The sequence below is a fragment of the Melanotaenia boesemani genome, chromosome 7, assembly GCF_017639745.1.
Source record: "Melanotaenia boesemani isolate fMelBoe1 chromosome 7, fMelBoe1.pri, whole genome shotgun sequence".
Classification (NCBI taxonomy): domain Eukaryota; kingdom Metazoa; phylum Chordata; class Actinopteri; order Atheriniformes; family Melanotaeniidae; genus Melanotaenia; species Melanotaenia boesemani.
Window position 1 is genome coordinate 11,962,818 of NC_055688.1, and position 19,146 is coordinate 11,981,963.

The 19,146-nt window shown below is 39.4% G+C and overlaps 1 protein-coding gene across 1 annotated transcript in view; it reads left to right on the forward strand.

The window, feature by feature from the left end:
- The first annotated feature begins 11,077 nt into the window (after positions 1-11,077).
- The window catches only part of ankrd50 (ankyrin repeat domain 50), a 33,698-nt gene continuing 25,629 nt past the window's right edge, over positions 11,078-19,146 (forward strand). The window contains exons 1-2 of the mRNA XM_041990280.1: positions 11,078-11,315; positions 12,631-13,778. Of these exons, the coding sequence (XP_041846214.1) occupies positions 13,273-13,778 (506 nt within the window). The 5' untranslated portion in view covers positions 11,078-11,315; positions 12,631-13,272. The remainder of the gene's footprint in view (positions 11,316-12,630; positions 13,779-19,146) is intronic.

The following is a 19,146-nucleotide window of genomic DNA, read 5'->3' on the forward strand; positions in this document are numbered from 1 at the left end:
AAAGCGTCTGCTAAATACCTGTAATGTAATGCTAATTTAAAGAATAATGAGGTTATGGAACAATCATTGATAAAAGAAACATGAATTTTCACTTTGAAACAGTGATCTGTTTTTTTAAATGAACAACTCGGGGGTCTACCTGGATTCTATTTCTCTGTGTTTTTATGCAAATTATTAAGAAGTACACCAGTCTTTGCAGTCAAACCCATAATAACAAAAAACTCTGTAACTGGAAGCCGTTTAATATCTGCGAGGTGGAATAACATGGAGCAGTCATGCACAGCTAATTATAAATGCTTGTATTAATAACTGAAAAGTTCAAACATTTTTATAGTCAGATATTATGCAGAATGTGTAAAATATTATCACACATAAAGAAAGCGAGAGAGAGAGAGACCCTTTTGTTAAAGCTGCACAAGATTTTCACACTTTGGCACCCTCTACCAATGGCTAATTTGGCATCTGTCTTGCGCCCTGTCTCTTCTCTAAGCTCTCTCTAGTGAATAAAAGTCAGTCCGATGTTGACTCTTGTGTCTTGCTCTGTCATGTTGTTTCTTTCTTTCACTTGCTTCCTCTGATGATGTCTTCTTGGTTTCTTTGCTGAATCATCAGTGCATGTCCAAAAGTGGGCAGTGTGTTCATATCCCATTACTGGTGTGTAATGTGGTGCCTAAAGCAAAACACAGCTGTCACATGATGCTCTGGGCTGGAAAACAAACTTGTGGAGTGCGGTTTCGCAGTCTTGAAACATTGCAGGGAACATTAGGAATGTGCATAATGACTGTCAGCGTGCCTTAAAAAACAGTCGAAAGCACAGAATTTTAAAGTCAGAAACTTAAATTGTATTTCTCAGTTTTGGTCTCAGTTTTAACATCCTTTTCAGAATGTTCGTGAACACAGCTGAAGGGCCATTGAAAATTAAAAGGAAGTTATACATGTAGCCTGAGCGTGTGACACTTTTTAAAAAAGTTCTTTTTTTTATCTAACTCTAGTGATCACCTAGTGTACTAGAATTTCTCTATTACTTGTGGAAAACATGCTAATATGATGCTTACAAAGGGAAAAAATTCAGCCTGGTCTCATGAAACAGGGAATTAATAATACACCGAGTCATGCTGGCTGAGTATTGTCACTGTGCAATTTTTTTGCACATTTCTCCCCTTGCAATGTGAAAGGATGACTTTGCAGCCCTGTGGGAGAGGACCACTCAAACCATGTGGAGTGCTATTTTAACACTTTAAAATTACATGCAAAAATCATAAAATGTGGATGAATGAAAAAATTTGTGCTAATGACATATTAATTTTACACAATACCATTAAGACACACTGATTTAAAAAATTATTTGACCATTTATTTCAGGCACACCTGCTAGATAAAGTAAGTAAGTAATTTGTTTACTTAGCACCTTTCAAGCACAACTGCACCAAGGAAACAGTTTAAAAATGCAATCAAGCATTACAATAGTCTAAAACATTAAAATAATCTAAAACAATTAACAGAACTAAAAGTTAATGACAGTGAAATGTACTGATAAAACAGTATGATTATTCAATATCAAATTAAAAAATAAAAATGTAAAAAAATAAAACTGATCCGAAATGGCTGCAAAAGACATGAAGTAAACTATGACCCAAGCAACCAACTCGTTTTTCGCTGCCAGAGGGTGCATTGTTACCCTCAGTGCGATAGATCTGTCCATTTCTCCTAAGTACACACAGCGAAATTTAGCATGTCAGCCCGGGTGTTATATTTACATCCCTACCAAGCAGATTTGGAGCCAATAAATTTCTGCAGCTCCTGCAGAGTCCTTAGACTCAGTGCCAACTGTATCCTTTCCCACTGAAGACAGCAGCTAGATGTAAGTGGGCGTTTGTAAGGTTTTTCTTTATTTACATTTACATGAAGTCATTTAGCTGATGCTTTTATCCAAAGTAAATTACGAGCGAGGACCAATAACGACCCCGTACAGTTAGGGAGCCTGGCATGAATCACTGCAAAATCTATTTAAAAGACAGCGTATGTGTAGAACAGGTAAAGAAGTTTAAAGTAAGTTTAGACAAATCTAGCATCTGTTTTGTGGGCCGCTATTACATAATGAGGACAAAACTGAATGTATTGTGTTCGGCGACAGAGTATCACATGGCTTTGCCATCTTGCCTTTAACGCCCAGTCTGTCAGGAATTTCAAAGTGATTTTTGATAGCTCCATGACATTTGACAAACAGATAGATAATGTTGTTAAGACAAGCTTTTTTCAGATACGCCTTCTGGCCAAAGTTAAAATGTTTCTGAACTGTCATGACCTTAAAAAAAGCTATCCATGCTCTAATTAGCTCAAGATTAGACTACTGTAATGCGTTGTATGTTGGTGTCTCTCAGTCTTCCCTTTACTGTCTTCATCTGTTGCAAAATCCAACTGCCCAGCTTTTAACTGGCACCAAGAGAAAAGAGCACATCACTCCTATCCTTAACTCCATCCACTGGCTTCCAGTTCATTTTAGAATTGATTTTAAACTTTTAATGTTTGTTTTTGAAGCTCTTAATGGCCTCGCCCCATCTTATTTATCTGAGATGCTAACTGTTCGTGAGTCTAGCAGGGCTCTGAGGTCATCTAACCAGCTATTGCTGGAAATGCCCAGGTCCAAATTTGAACATTGGGGTGACCCAGCCTTTTCAGTTGCTGCACCCTGGCTCTGGAATAAACTCCCCACTGACATGCATCTCATCAAACTTAAAATGTATTTATTTAGGATGGCTTTTAACACCCAGTAGTGTGGTAACACTTTTTATTTTTATCTTTTATCTTACTATTTTTTTGTGCTTTTATTTTATATCTTACTTTTACTTATGTAATTTTTTTCTGGTGTGTTTTTAAATTGTTGTTTTAATCTTTTGTAAAGCTCTTTGGTTCACCAGTGTGTTGGTGTAATGTGCTATATAAACAAAGTAGATTTATATATATATATATATATATATATATATATCAGTGCATCAATGTAAACTATGATTTGTCTGACAGAATTGTTTTAATTTTCTGGTCATGTTGCCCTAATAAGAGCAAATAATGTTACATTACACAATGTCTCCCAGATTAGTTACCCATAGCAACACCACCTCTTATTCCATTAGCATTTACTAGTGTAACAAATGTTACTTATTGCTGAACAGCAACATGAATACGTAGAATTTCGTGTCAGACTGATTACTGTTCACCTAAATTTTCCATGTTTTTGTTTTTCTTCTGTCATGACAGCATGTCATTCCTCCTCTGTTCTCTGTGTGGCCAGTGTTCGTCCCTGATGCAAACACACCACCATCAGTTGACAAACAATGTCAACCACTGCCTCCTTTCAGTGTAACACAGACACAGACAATTTTCATAAAGTAAATGTCTGTGATCTTCACATTCACTTTTTTACCACAACTAAAGAAAGAAATGTGCAAATCCTTGTTGATTTCCTAGACATTGTCAAGAAAATGATCTGATTCTCATTTGTTTTATACACACATGCACACAAATGCCACCTCAGCAATGATGGATGGTCTTCTTCTGGTGTTTACCCAAATTAGTCAATAGGTAGGACACATTGCGATGGTAGAGGCATTGTCCAACTTGTGTGTCCAGTACCCCAAAGCTAGGCTTCATAAAGCATGGCTCAACATAAAAAATAAAAACTGCCAAAATGCAAACCACGTCTTATTGTAAGGTTAGTCAATAGTTTACACCAAATACAAGTTTAAAAATTCAGTTATTTTCCTTTAAAGTCCAAGGTTTTGTTCAACCATTAATCCAAAACCCCCATGCATAGCCATGTAACATGACAAAACTGAAATAAATAGAATAAAGCCTGGTACACACATAACGATTTTTGGGCTGAGTTTTGCCTCTTCCCGACCTCGGACAGCAAATCATGAGAGTTCCCTGTCCAATTATCATTTGGTCTGCGGTGTATTACGAGCCAATTTGGCTCGATAATCCGCTCCGAAATGGGTCTTAGCCGACAATCAGGAATATTGAACATGTTCCGTATTTCAGAGCTGATTTCTGAGGAACACCGACGACTCCTGCATTCTGACTGCGTAGATGGTGATGTGGTAGGGAATGTAGCCAATCAGAGAGCGAGCTGGCTGGAGAACAATGAAATAAATTCTATGTTCACACCGTCTCCAGTCTGTTATTTTTTTCAGTTCTGGCTTTTTCTGTTAATAATAGTCCCAAGACCACCATCATTCCCTCGTCCTATCCCCTTCCATGCTGTGTGTTGTGTTTTCCGATTGTTACTATGTTTTTTCTTCTTCGTTTTTTGCCGGTTGTTGTTATGGTTCTTCTTCTATGTTTCAATGTTTGTCTGGCTCTGAGGACTAGATTGTAGATGAGTTGCATCGTCATGCGTGTGTTGTTCTGTGATTAGATTATTGGTGTACACCACACGATATGATCAAAACTGTTTAATGCCTGATTTTTAATCTTTATGTGTGAGGTCTCGAACCGATAAAAAATTTCAAAAGATTAAAAAAATCGTTATGTGTGTACCAGGCTTAACTGTAAAGGTAACTTTAGGATAATGGGTCAAAACCTGGCAGTAGTGGCAGTTGTTGCTAAAGAAAATACACTATATTGCCAAAAGTAATGGGACATTGTAAATCTGTAGCGCTTAATAAGGAGGTTAATATGGACTTTTGGTAGCTATAACAGCCTCAAGTCTTCTGGGAAGGTTTTCAACAAGGTTAACCAGTGTGTTTATGAGAAGTTTTGACCATTATTCCAAAAGTTTATTTGTTAGTCAGGCACTGATTAACGAGAAGGCCTGATTCCTAGTCTCTGCCCTAACTTACCCCAAAAGTGCTCTGAGCTGAGGTCAGAACTCTGTGCAGGCCAGTCAAGTTCTTTCACACCAAAACTCATTCATCCAGGTCTATATGAACGCAATAATCTGATGGGGTGTCCAAACACTCTTGAGATTTGGTGTGTTTTTGATTATACAGTTTTAGCATGCAATATACAGACAACAAAATGTAAACTATTACTCCTTTTTTTTTAACTGCTGACTGTACTGACAGCTAAATAATTTTAGAACCATGTTGGAGAGTATGGAAGTGTGGAGCTGTTCACGTTGCACCCTTAAAGCAGATAAGCTACTTCTTTGTGTCGGCAACTTATTTCTCCCAGTCCTAGCGGTGCATATAGCCTTTGTAATTTTCATTTTTATTTTCAGAAGACAGCCATAGGCTTAATCACTGGTACATGTTATTAACTAAAAGCAGCACACACACACTCTATGGCAATTCAGACACACACACGCACCATCTCACTGCGCGCAGGCAAGTGACATACTGTGTTAATCATAACTGTCCCACATTTCTGTGTGTACAACAATAAACCAGAGAAGAACAATGAATTATTGACAAAATAACTGAAGTGTTTCTGCTTGATGAGAATATTTTCCCTAAAATGTATTTTGCTCCAATATCAGTTGCAACAACATCTGCATACAGTAGAGGCTACTTTGACTGACGTTTTTAAAATAAACTATCACATTATAATGTGATAAGATTCCAATTTCTTTTTATTTGAGTGACAGCTCCACACTTCTGTAGGAGGCTGCAGTCTCTGGTCAAAAAAGAAAATTCTGAACCCTACATGTACAATAAGGTGCAACCACATCCATACTTATTTCAAACACAGTATGGCTCCAATAAACACTATTTCTGTTGGGCAGTTTTAGTTTTCCAGAACAGACCGGAATTGGTTACAACACTGTTAAAAAAATACCAAGGTCTGTATGGAAAATATAGCTTTAGCCAAATATGTAATAAAATTAGTTTTATTGGTAGGCCATGATTGAAGGGCAAAACTCTTATTTATTTGAGTGCTTATGTTTTACATTAATTTATAATTACATGCGTTAGTTTGGAAGAAACCAAATGAGGCCGTTAACCTTTAACGCAGGACACCATGTATGGATTTATTTAGGATGGAAATAAAATTCTTTAAAGCTGTATAATTAAGCTAGAATGAGTCAAATTGAAAACGTAAGCAGCTCCATCTGTCTTTCTCTAGTTTATATGTTGAGGGGAAGGAATCATCATGTAGGTTAATTGGTATTTGTGGTTACTCTGGAGCGGAGTTCAATATATGGATTTGTTTATCTCCCTCTCTGCATCCACAGGGGGCACCTCAACATTTCCTGCTCTGCATGTAAGTAACAGGTTACATAGCTGACAGAGCAAAACTCAAACTGATAAGCGTGAAGAATGTTTTGTTTTCCAGGTATATCAGAGGAAAGCTTATTGTACTCTACAGCAGTGGATTTCAACATTTTAGAGCCACGACCCCCAAGATAAGAAGCATTGTTGTTCGCGACCCCCACCTTCACGCCACGACTTAGTGATTAATTATGTGCTATATCAAATAGGTCATCCTCTAAATGTAAGGCTGGAAAACTGTCAGAATCTTCATAAATGAGGAAAATGAAATGGTGTTTGGTGGTTCACTGCTGTGACAAGGCACCTACGTGTCCAAAATCAGCTTTTTTCATGAAAATATTGTCAAATTCAGATTTTTATTATGGCATGTGTAGTAACTTTGTTTTTTATGTGTTATTGTGTTAAAAATTAATTAGCTAATTTCAAAGATTTATCAGGTAACAAACAGTTTATTTAAATCCAGGTTAAAGATCTACCTGTTCTCTGCTGCATTTGAATAGTTTTTATATAAGAGTCCAAATTTGCATTTGTTTCTTTTAAGCTTTAATTTTTAAACTTGATCATGTTTGAATACTGTTTTTATCTATTGGTCTTTTTTTTTTTTACATTCCCTTTTGTTTTAATTTTAAATCAAGCGCCTTATTTTCTGACTTTTGCGACTTATTTTCTGATGTTTCAATGTTTCTGTAAAGCACTTTGAATCCTCCTGTCATTGGCTTGTGCTAAACAAATAAACTTGCCTTGCCTTGCTATTCATTAATGGTTTAATTTTGATAGCCCTGGTAAAGAATCCAAAATTTATTTGATAAATGTAGGCTACATATTTTTTACAACTATCTGGCGACCCCCTGAAATTATCTCGCGACCCCCATTTGGGACCCGACCCCCAGTTTGAAAACCACTGCTCTACAGCAAACTAATTGCTATCATTTTTTATCACTTTGAAATAGACACATCTAATGTATTTGTGGAACTAAGGAGTATGGATGAGAATTGATAAGACGTTATTGGTATGAATGCCATTATGAAACAAGTATAAAATATGGATTTATGGTGCCTGACTAATTTTCTAAAAAGAGTCAATTTTGAGTTTAGAATTTTGTCAAACAATGTATTTTCAAACTGAGATGGATGCTAAAACTACAGATCTGGTCTGAAAAAGAGAAAATAATACATCACTTAACATAAAAATGTAAACTCTAGATGTTTACACTAAGTCAACCAAGAAGGCAATGAAATAAAAGCTGACCACTGTTGTGATGCTTATTAATGCAACACTGCTGCTTTAACCAGAAACAAATTTGCCATGTGAATAAATAAGTAATGCATAATTCCAATATCTGGGTTCTGAATGCATTCTCATAACAGAGTTCCCCCTTTAATTATATTAGGGCAGCACCCCACCTGTTTTTAGACCTTTCCTTTAGCACAAGTTTATACTTTATCCTATTTCTTTTTTTTTCTAACAACTAAACTATATGATGCTCTTTGTCTTATTTATATTACTGGAAGTAGTGGTTCGGCTGCAGGCTCCTCCGCGCAAGGATATAGGTCTGACTTGTGATTTGTTACTATTATTAGTCTTTCCAAAACAAACATTAGAGCTTGTGCCATTGTCCTGTTTCTCAATGAAAGCAGATTTTTATTTGTAGTCAGTGTGCTGGCCAACACCTGTCAGTACTAATACAGGCATTGATAAGCTCAATGGCACATGATTCCAATGCTTTGAAAAATTGTGAACCTGCTCCTGAGTGGAACCGATTTTTAATTCCCATCCCTACTAAGAAGTGAGTCTATTATTAGGAGCCTTATCAGACTATGGATTTTTATGAAACATATTATTTGGCTGGTTATATAGGACATTGTTGGTACAGTTGATAATGAAAACTGAACATATACATATATACAGTATATATATATATATATATATATATATATATATATATATATATATATATATATACATATATCCATGTTTTCCATACCTTAATCTCACCCAACAAATATCTACTTCTACAACCTCAACATGTGTCATGCCTGTGTAAAGAAATAAACCTTTTTATACCATTATATGAAACCAGATCTGAAGTAGAACCTGACTTCAGCACCAGACTGAATTATCTCTGTGAGCACAGTCAGCATCAGCCAGTAACACACTGTCAGTTGTTTCAACCTACTGCAGTTGCAGCTCAAAGTACCATTCCCTGAGCTAGTTCTTCAGGGAATGATAAATAAGTTGTAAGATCAGCAGCTTCCAGTTAGATCAAAACGTGTCAACCTGAAAGCCTTGTGTGCATCCCTACTGGATGAGAGAGGAAAAAAACTTTGGAAGCAGAGTTCTGGTACAACGTCCTTGCAGTATTTAATTTGTAATGTGACTTATGTTGCAAACAAAATTCCTTCAGTTGAAACAGCAAACCACATATCATTGTGTTATGCCATCAATAAATTTCACTTTTATTTATTAAAAACAGCAAAGCTTTTCATGTCATGTTGGGCTGTACCAAGTGGTGTAACATAATGCAACACAGAGAAGAAAGAATTGGGACATGAGATGACATCTCAGAGCCTGTGAGGCTTTATTTTCTCCAATGTTTCCTTTTATTTCTAATCTTCAAATACACTGGTGATGTTTGTGGGCATTGCTCTGTCAAAATTGCCAAATAAAAATGTCTTTTCAAATTAGAGTCAAAATTAAAAATCCAAAACACACGCCTGCCTTCTGTTCACTTACAGTGACAACATCTGGTATGTCATCTGTGAGGTTTGAAGCACATCACAACTAATGGCTTGACTGTGAAGGGAACCACCTGGGAGTGTTTTCATCTCTGGTTAAAACTTTGCTCATTATTTTGCAGTGGATCCACAGACAAACACAAATCCAAATAGCTAATCTTCTATAATTGAAAATGCATCGAGGGATGCATCTAAAATAAAGACATTTCTAACACAAAGCCACAAGTCAGTTGAGTATAAATGCAGATTTCTTTCACAGCTGTCTAATGTTATATTATCAATCTACTGCCAAACACAAGGCTTCCGTTCAAGTTATCAGTGATGTGAGGCAGTTGTAATGCCTAACGGGCAGATTTTGAAAACTATTTCATATTTTTTTCAAAGCTGAAACTGATCAATGACCAGATGGAAGAACATAAAATAAAGTTGCCCACACAAAATCAAATGATCTGGATTCACAAGTTTCTGGCAGCTGTGAGTATGCGCATATCATAAGGGCACCACACATCTGGGCAGTGAACATCCACCCACCACAAATTAGGTTTTGTGACACACATCCTGGTCATCGGTCCAACTCAATACCTTAAAGTGAGTATTTCAGTGTGACTTTACTTTAACAAAGAAAAACAAAGAACAACAACAAAATAAAAAAAATTGAAGGGTCAAAGACATATCAGTCAGTTCAACTCAGTTGGGTCACTTTATTTCAAGCACGATGTTCCACTAAGACTGCTTTCCAGAGAGTGCTGGGTACAGTAAGACACAGTGCTCCATTACATCTCAGTCAGTGTGTTGATAACTTTGTACCCTGACAGAAAGTCTAAGTCTGTAACACTTATGGCTATCTATAGGTGTTCTTTAGAACTACATAAGAGTAAGAATGTATGTGTAACTGGAAATTTTTATACATGTACATATGGTACATTAAATATAAACATACAGAATTGTTTAAAAGTTTTGAGCCTCAGGAAATGTTTGCAGCAATTTATTAAAAGATGCAAACATAAATGGCAATACAGTATAAAATGGAAAAAAACCAGAGAAGGTCCAGATGCATCTCTCAGTTCTTTGCTTGATTTTTGTCCTCCTATTTTTCAAGGCCGTTTTCAAATGCTTTTCATCTGATGTAGATACATTTCTAGGCCTGACACTTCTTGCTTTGTTCTCCACTTGTCTAGTTTCCTCAGTTTTATTAAGGACACACTAGAGACCATGCTGAGTAATGCCAGGTTTTTTTCTATGAATGGGTCTTGTAAAAAGAATAGAATTATCTAGGTGCAAAAATACTATTCTATGCCTGTTGAGTCATGTGGATTTTTTCCCCCACATTTTTGATGGAAAGAAATTAAGAAATTGGAGTAAATAAAGTCTTTGTGACATGCTGCTAGTGCCAAGGTGCTTAAAGTTACAATTTAAAATTGGTTCTTTGCTACCTTATCCATTAGGCCTATGTGCAGACACAAAGATGGCTCATCAACTGAATGAATCTTTTAAACTTGAATTATTTATCACTCAATGTCACTGGCAAACGTCCAAAGAAAAACTTCTTCAGAAAGTCTGGAGAGCTTATTGCTCAAGGCTTCTCTGAAATATTCAGGAATGTCTGGCTATCTGGATGCAAAATAAGAGATTCTATTCATTTCTATCAAATTCAATTAGATTTCAAAACATTTTAGGCTATTTGTTCTCATATTGTCAGCTGTGAAGAATACAGTACTTTACACAGTACTGGAAGGACAGCCAAGTGAAATAAAATAAACAGAAGTATTGTACAGTAAGATATAAAATACTTTTAGAATTTTAGATGTAAGTCACAGTGACTACAAAAGAAAAATGGCTGAATAGTCACTGTATTTGCATATTGATAAAGGAGATATCATATTCTTGTGAGATTTAAAGCTATTGACGTTTTTAATGACTCATTATACAACAGTATGGTGATAAAATCTGAGTTCCACGAGAACATAAAAAAATTTCAAACTTGTTTGGTTAGCCCAACGTTCACCCACCTGTTCAAACTTAATTAATGGCGGCAAGACATTAAAACTCAAAGTCCCACAAGGCATTGCGCTGCCCGTTGGCGTGTGCTCTGCATGCAGTGGGGACAAATGTAGAGTGTTTGGAGGCGGAGAGCCAGTCGGCTCACTGTGGAGCTGTGTCGGGTAGCAGGAGGAGCCGACACCGAGTGAAAACAGCGATTCAAAGAAAGATACTAGCGTTCGTGTAATACAAAAACATCTAGATTTGAATTGCGCTTGGAGCAACGGTCTAATGGTTTATGTGAAGGTTTGCTTTTAACGTGAGCAGAGAGAGGGACAACGGACAAAGCAACAACCCCCTCCCCAAAACGGCAAAAGGAAACGGCAAGAGGTGAGGGGGGAAACCGTTTGGGGCTGTTAGAGACGGTAGAAACAGTGGTGAAAATAGTGAAACGCTCCACAATTGGCTGCATTGAAGTTGAAGGAACTGTTGTGGTGGACTGCAGTAACAGGAGAAGCCACGTTTAATGTCCGTGAGTCATTTTTCTCCTTATAGCGTGCAGTTGTTAGTCAGTCTGGTCGTGCATTAAAAAAAAAAAAAAAAAACACCCCTTAGGTGTAAACCGTATCCCATTTGAAAAGGGTGAGGTTAGTCCGATCTTACAAAAGACTTGTGCTACCGTTCTCAGCCAGCTAAAGTGAATCCCTGTCGTTTGCGGTGATAAATGTAATTTTTTTGTCGCCCTCCCTTTAAAAAATAAATAAATAAAATGCAGGTCCTGATTATGCTGAACATTTGGAGAGCTTTGTTATGTTGGGAGGCAGGGAGCGCCTTAGAGAAACAGAAAGGTGAAAATGTATCTCAACCCGTGTAAAACCTTGTTATTTGGCAGCGTTGCAAAGTAACCAGCAATGTTGTGTGTGTTTGTGGGTGCGTGTGTTTTCTTGCCTGAATTGGTATTTTTGACTTGCTGTACTGGTGAGCAGCTAAATAAAATATGTGGTTAAGTGCGGTTTATCGAAAATAACCTTATTACTCTAAATATATGCCCCTTCACTGTTTTAAAGAGCATCCATCAATACACTCATCATATACTTGTTCAGTGACTGTGTAATCTACATTTAAGACTTTTGCTCTCCTTAAAACTCTGAAACTTATTTTTAAGGTTTTAAACCTCCCACTTCCTAAGTGCAGGAAAGGGGTCCTCTCATCTGGACCTTCTCCCCCCACTGCTCAGGACGGATGTGGACTGTTTGGGATTTAAAGCCACATAGGAAGGAAGAGAGGATCAGTGGATAGACTAGAGAAACTGGACGAACCCCTGCCAAGAATTTTGTTGCAGGGCATGCATGCAGGAAGGCAGGCAGTGATGTGGGTTGTGGAGGATGAAAGCACTGAAAACCAGCCTGCCCACCTTTTGTAGCTTCACAAGGGCTCCACTCTTGTTTCTTACTGGAAAAATGTCTCTAAGAGTAATGTGCATGTTGATAATTTTAGTCAAACTGTTGCTGCTGATGTTTATGATGAAAAGTGCATGTCAACTGATGGATGTTGACGTTGCCTTTTTTTTGTATTTTTTTTATTTTAAGACAACAGTTATGTCTCCAGATCACCATTTGAGTAGATAATAAGCTTAATTGTAAATTTCATTATCCAATTATTTGATTTTTGTCTTTAATTAGTCTTTGTTGTCTCCGTTTTTCAGGGAAGGAACCAGGCTTTGCATGTTATTGGAGAAAGTGATTCTGCACTGGCAGCCTCTTCCATGTTCATGTAATGGAAACACACTTTCAGTCAGCGGCATGTGAAACGCATCATTGGAAATATATCTGGAGCTCCCATGGCTAATTGTGTCAATTGGTGGTGGCTTGAGTTTGCTAGTGGATGCACTCAAGAGCCGGGTGCCCTGCCATGCCCAGCGCCATGCTAAGGCAACACATGCATAATAACAAGGAGCACTCGGTTCAACCAGTGGGAAAGCTGTGGAAAAAGTTGGTGGAAAATCTATGATTTGAGCTTTAATCTTCATCTCCTTTTTTTTGTTTTGACCTAGTTATTCTGTAATGTGCCATAGCTTAGCTGCTTTTCCTGTCATCTGTCAGCAAATCTGTCTTCTGTCCTACTTTTACTGAAGTTGCACACACTCTGGCTTCTCTTTAACATTAGCCATCAGCACCAAGGAAGGCTAAATAAACCACGCCCAGTTGTCCTGAGAGGTACATTTGCAGCTGACAGAATGGATATTCAATTTTACAGCCAGCCTTTGTCAGAGTGGAACATGTGTGGGGCAGATTGAAGGGACCCCTATGAAGAGGAGGACTTGGAGGAACAGCAGCACTAGTTCAAAATGTCCCAAACCAGTTTGCTGCAAGGGAAGCGCTTTTATTGCCGGGAGTGGGTCTTCCACAAGATCCAGCATTGCCTCCAGGAGAAAACCAACAACCTCAACGGAGTGACCAGCACTCCCAGTAAGCAACCTCCATTATTGCCTAGCGGGAGCACATCTGTACCTGCCAGCCTCACGGCAGGATCCACAAAGTCCAGTAGCTCCTGGGGTGTGCTGCTGGTAGGAGGACCAGGAAGTGGGAAAACTGCTCTGTGCACTGAGCTGCTGTGGCCCACATCAGGCCAGGGAACCCACCGTGGTTTACACCAGCAGAGCCTAGCTTTCCACTTCTGTCGGGCAGATGACTCGGACACGCTCTGTGTCGGCGGTTTTATTCGAGGGCTGGTGGCCCAGATTTGCCGCATCGGGCTTGTGCCAGGATACGAGGAGAAGGTCCGGGATCCAGCTGTGCAGAGCACTTTGCAGCCTGGAGAGTGTGAGAGGAACCCCGTGGAGGCTTTCAAGAGGTAAGAACACCGATCCACATTAATCTAAAAACTGCTTTCCTCTCCTGTCTGCTTTAAGTGTAGCTACAGTCAGATGAGTTTTCTGATTTGCTCACCTGTAGAAGCACAGCCATTGCCAGTCCATATGTTTAGTTATCAAACAATATAAGCAGATATTTGCTTTTAATTTACGGAATTCTTATTGTATATCACTGAATACTGGACTTGTTGCAGTCTTTCACAAAATCACTGAGTGTATAATTTCTTGGAAATTTAAAAAAAAAAATCACTTTGCTTCATATCATCCTGCCAGCTTCAGAGGATTATTTATTTAATCTTCTGGAAAAACAGGATTTTTTTTACTTAAGTCTGGTAGTTCCAGGTAATGATGAAGCTTTACAAAATAGGTTTATCTCAAAATGTATAATGCAAAGCCTGTCCCTCCCCCTCTCTATCCTGTCCACCTCCTGACCCTGATGCACCCTTCCCCCATTTTTTTTTCCCCTGCTAGCACACATCCCAAAGCTCCGCCTCAGCAGCAGCCTCTCCTTTTTTTTTTTTTTTTTGATGTCATGGTTTTGTTTGTTTTCCCTCCTGGTGTGACATGCTGGGTGGAACTGTCTCCACTCCGCTTCTGATTCATGAAAAGCCAGATATTTTTAAGATTCGGCCGAGCTCAGGTGGCTCAGACACTTTATGAGGAAAGAGCGCTGAACTGCGACTGACTCACCGACCTGAGTGACTGTTCCTGCAGAAAGATGAAGTGCACATGTTAAGCTGAAGTACAGTAGGGTTGTGCACTTCCAGCACCCTGCCTGGGCATGTAACGCGATCAGGATGGACTGTTATTGTAGGCAGAGGCTTTAAAAGGAGCTGCACGTGAGCGTGTGTGTATGTGAGTGACTCGCATGACTTGTCTACACAGTATAGGTCAGGCTGTCTGTGTTAAAGGCTGGAATGCAGCGCTGAACACACACCACCACACACACTCACGCTTCTTGTCTGGCCATCTGGTGACACTTACTGCACCATCTCAACATCACAAAAAGTAGAAGGGTGGGGAGAAGTAGGTCAAACATTTGGCAAGGTAAATCATTTTTTTAAAAGCTCACCAGTGTCAACAGCTCTGCCCATGTGTGTGTGTGTGTGTGTGTGTGTGTGTGTGTGTGTGTGTGTGTGTGTGTGTGTGTGTGTGTGTGTTTTTTTTTTTTTTTTTAAAGCATACCCACTTAGGATGTAGGTGCTTGTGTCATCTGCTCGTAATTACACAGTGTCTACCGATGACTCCAGTTTGACCCTCTCAGATAAAAGGCAGGTTATTGTTGGGACATAAACGGAGAAGAAACCCAGCAGGGAGAGACCACTCGCTCCGGTTCTGCTCTGTGTCACGCTTGGATGTGGAGGGCCCTTATGTAGACAGTCAGGCTTGCTCAGCCCCCGCCTCATCCAGCAAATATTCTGTAACACTCAAGACCTCAGGCCTTAAATCTTAATATTACTGCCTCTTTTGTTTGTCAGCCAAATGAACACTTCAGTGAGTGCCTTCTCGCCATTTCAGGTGTAAAAAGCTTCACAGCCACTGTTTTACACAGATAATCTGAATGGCTCCCTCGCTGTTCCAGATGCTATCTGGTTTCAGGCGGCCAAGATTGTCATTTGGTTCTGGCAGTGAAATATAAAGAAATAAAATCTGAGCGGGCCGCGGAACAGCGTAAAACTTTACTGTTATTTCAGCATTATGGCTGCTAATTTACACCAGGAATGAAAGTTCACAGCGGGGTGTGTACCCTGTTTTGATTTAACCTAATCATGCTGTGTGCATTGCTCAAAAGTTATACAAGTTTAATTTAGAAGAGGGTCTTGTTTAACACAGATTTTTGACCCTCCCTCTTTAAACCCACCCCCCCTTCCAGCTGTGATTTTAAACATTAGCTAGTGAGTGAGTGAGCAAGCGCAAGAGGCCATGCCAAATTCTTTAGCCTAGTCAAAGACAAACAAGTGTGTTTGTTGGTTGTAATCACCACTCGCGTGAATACATTGAAACTGTTTTAAACAAGGGTTTACGTTCATTCTGTGCAGCTTGAGCCGTCCTTTCTTTCATACTTTTACAGTTGCTTCCTACCAGACATTGGTCATTTTAGTATTGCAATTCTCAAATGACATAAATTTCCCCTTAAATGTGCTTATACAGTATTTCCCAAATATTTTCCTGTTTCTAGTACTTGTGTTTTATAGCTACCCTGTTATGTAAATGAAGCCAGCTGTGCTAGAAGGTCTGAGTTTTGTATCACCTACATCAAATTGAAAATACTTTGTTATATATACTTCTCAAAAAAATAAAGGGAACACTTAAACAACACAGTGTGACTCCAAGTCAATCACACTTCTGTGAAATCAAACTGTCACACTGATTGACAATCAATTTCTCATGCTGTTGTGCAAATGGAATAGACAACAGGTGGAAATTATAGGCAATTAGCAAGACACTCCCATTAAAGGAGTGGTTCTGCAGGTGGTGACCACAGACCACTTCTCAGTTCCTGCTTTCTGGCTGATGTTTTGGTCACTTTTGAATGCTGGTGGTGCTTTCACTCTAGTGGTAGCATGAGACGGAGTCTACAACCCACACAAGTGGCTCAGGTATTGCAGCTCATCCAGGATGGCACATCAATGAGAGCTGTGGCAAGAAGGTTTGCTGTGTCTGTCAGTGTAGTGTCCAGAGCATGGAAGCGCTACCAGGAGACAGGCCAGTACATCAGGAGACGTGGAGGCCGTGGGAGGGCAACAACCCAACAGCCTCGGCCTTTGTACAAGGAGGAACAGGAGGAGCACTACCAGAGCCCTGCAAAATGACCTCCAGCAGGCCACAAACGTGCATGTGTCTGCTCAAACGGTCAGAAACACACTTCATGAGGGTGGTGTGAGGGCCCAACATCCACAGGTGGGGGTTGTGACAGCAACACCAAGATTGGCAACTTCACCACTGGCGCCCTGTGCTCTTCACAGACGAAAGCAGGTTCACACTCTGCACACGTGACAGAGTCTGGAGACGCCGTGGAGAACATTCTGCTGTCTGCAACATCCTCCAGCATGACCGGTTTGGCAGTGGGTCAGTAATGATGTGGGGTGGCATTTCTTTTGGGGGGGGGCACAGCCCTCCATGTGTTCTCCAGAGGTAGCCTGACTGCCATTAGGTACCGAGATGAGATCCTCAGACCCCTTGTGAGATCATATGCTGGTTCGGTTGGCCCTGGGTTCAAACTTCGGTCCTCGAGGGCCGGTATCCTGCAGGTTTTCATTGTTTCCCTGATCTAACACACCTGACTGAAATTAATGGGTTATTGTGAAGAAGCTGACAAGAAGCTGTTGGATCCATTTGATTTTATTCAGGTGAGTTTGACACCCCTGTTCTAATGCAAGACAATGCTAGACCTCATGTGGCTGGAGTGTGTCAGCAGTTCCTGTAAGACAAAGGCATTGATGCTATGGACTGGCCCGTCCGTTTTTTTTTGTTTTTTTTTAACAAAAAAAGCCAAGCAAACAGAGGAAAAATGAATGTGATATGCATTGCGCATTTAACTCTTTAAAATTTTATGGAAACATGCCCTGTTAATTACCTGAGAACTGTGTAGCTGAATTTTTAATGAAAATACAAGGTTCAGACTTAATTTCATAAAATGGGGTGGGAAATACCATCATATCACTGTGGATTTGATATTAGCCTGTCTTTAAAACCTTCTCCTTTATGTTTTCAAAATGTAATGTGATCATAAGTAGGACAAAAATCCCAGCCAACATTAGCCACAGTTCTCCAGATAAAAGGCAGTTTCACCTTTCAATTTGCCTTTCTTCTGTTTGGAGCCTCTCAGTACTGGTTCATGTCTTGTTCAAACAGTAAACTTGATACTTTTGATACACTGTCTTCCTAGATGGATCAAATTCAATGCCATCCATGCTATCTGAAGGCTTTGACACTGAGGTTACAGTGCATTATCAAGGATTTTACTGCCAGACAAGGTTAAATACATTCATCTGCCTTTATCACATCTGCATTAGTCCTCATCACCTTCAAAGGCCACTGCCATGTTTTGACTAGAGCCGTCCACTTTGAGTATTAAACAGCTAGTCAGCCTCCTGTCATCCATTCCTCTCTTTCTTCCTTCAGGACAACTGAGCTGGTTTTGAATAGGTGGAATTAGGCCAGTCACACGGGTCACCCTACAACCAACAGGTTTTTTTGCTGATGCGGCAAATGTGCTTTCTTAGTGTGGGTGTTTCTTTATGTGGTTTTGTTGTCGGGCCTTCACTAAGCATGAGTTTAGTTGTATTATCAGCTGGACACATCCCCCTTAAGGCCACAGGCTTTGCAGTTGATGAATGACCATGGCTTAAACTTGTGGAAATTTAAACTTTTCATGGCAGTATTTCTGTTCTCTGTGTTTCAGCGGAAGATAAAGATTATACACCAGATACTTTTCTACAAGATGCTTAAAATGTTGCTTTTTTCCTGGCAGCTGCACCGAACATTCCTTTGTTAAGCTTGTTCCAAACAACCGTTGATAATTAATTAAAGTTGTGACATTTCAGGTCAAACGGGGACCATCCACAACGGGCTGAGTTGGCGCAGGAACTTTGCGTTTTTTTCCTTTTGTCTTGACTTTTTGACCGATGCACATTGGGCGGCCCTCTTATTGGGGTTAAGGGATGTTAAATGAAAGCAGCCACTCGGCTTTCATGTGGTGCACTGCTGTGGAAAACATGCTGCAGATTAGGTCCACATTTAGTGGTGGGGGGGCGAAGCTGTGCGACACATCAACTCTAGTTGAGCAGATGAGGAGGAACAGCAGCTCTGGTGCGGCTGCAGCGATGACTCAGCAATCTGATGCCAGCGTCTGTCTGCAAACCACCAACTGTGTGTGTGTTTAAAATATTATTTCTTCATTTAATCTTTTAAAGTTAGTGTTGAGACATGTCTGTCTGCATTTGTAATTTATGCATTTAATTGTCTTGCACATTGGTATGTAATCAGTCTACAGTAAGACAAACTGCAGCTATATACCGTATGTGCTGAAAAAAAAAACTGATGTTCAGTCCATCATGTGTAGAATCAAAGGTTATATCTTCTGAGCATCCATAAAGCAGAATTATTCAGTTTACAATGAGATAAAACACAAAGAAAACATAAAATCTTTCTTCTATTTAAAACAAAAGAGCTTTTCTGCTTCATCTGGATATTGTGAGTGTGTTTGATTCAGTTTGATTGATTGTGGCATGGCAAAATAAGCAAACCTCCCCACAACTGTCATCTCCAAGCTGAGGACTAGACCAGACCAGAGAGACAGGATTGGCGCTTGTGTGATATAAGTATGGCTGAAAATGTGATTTATGT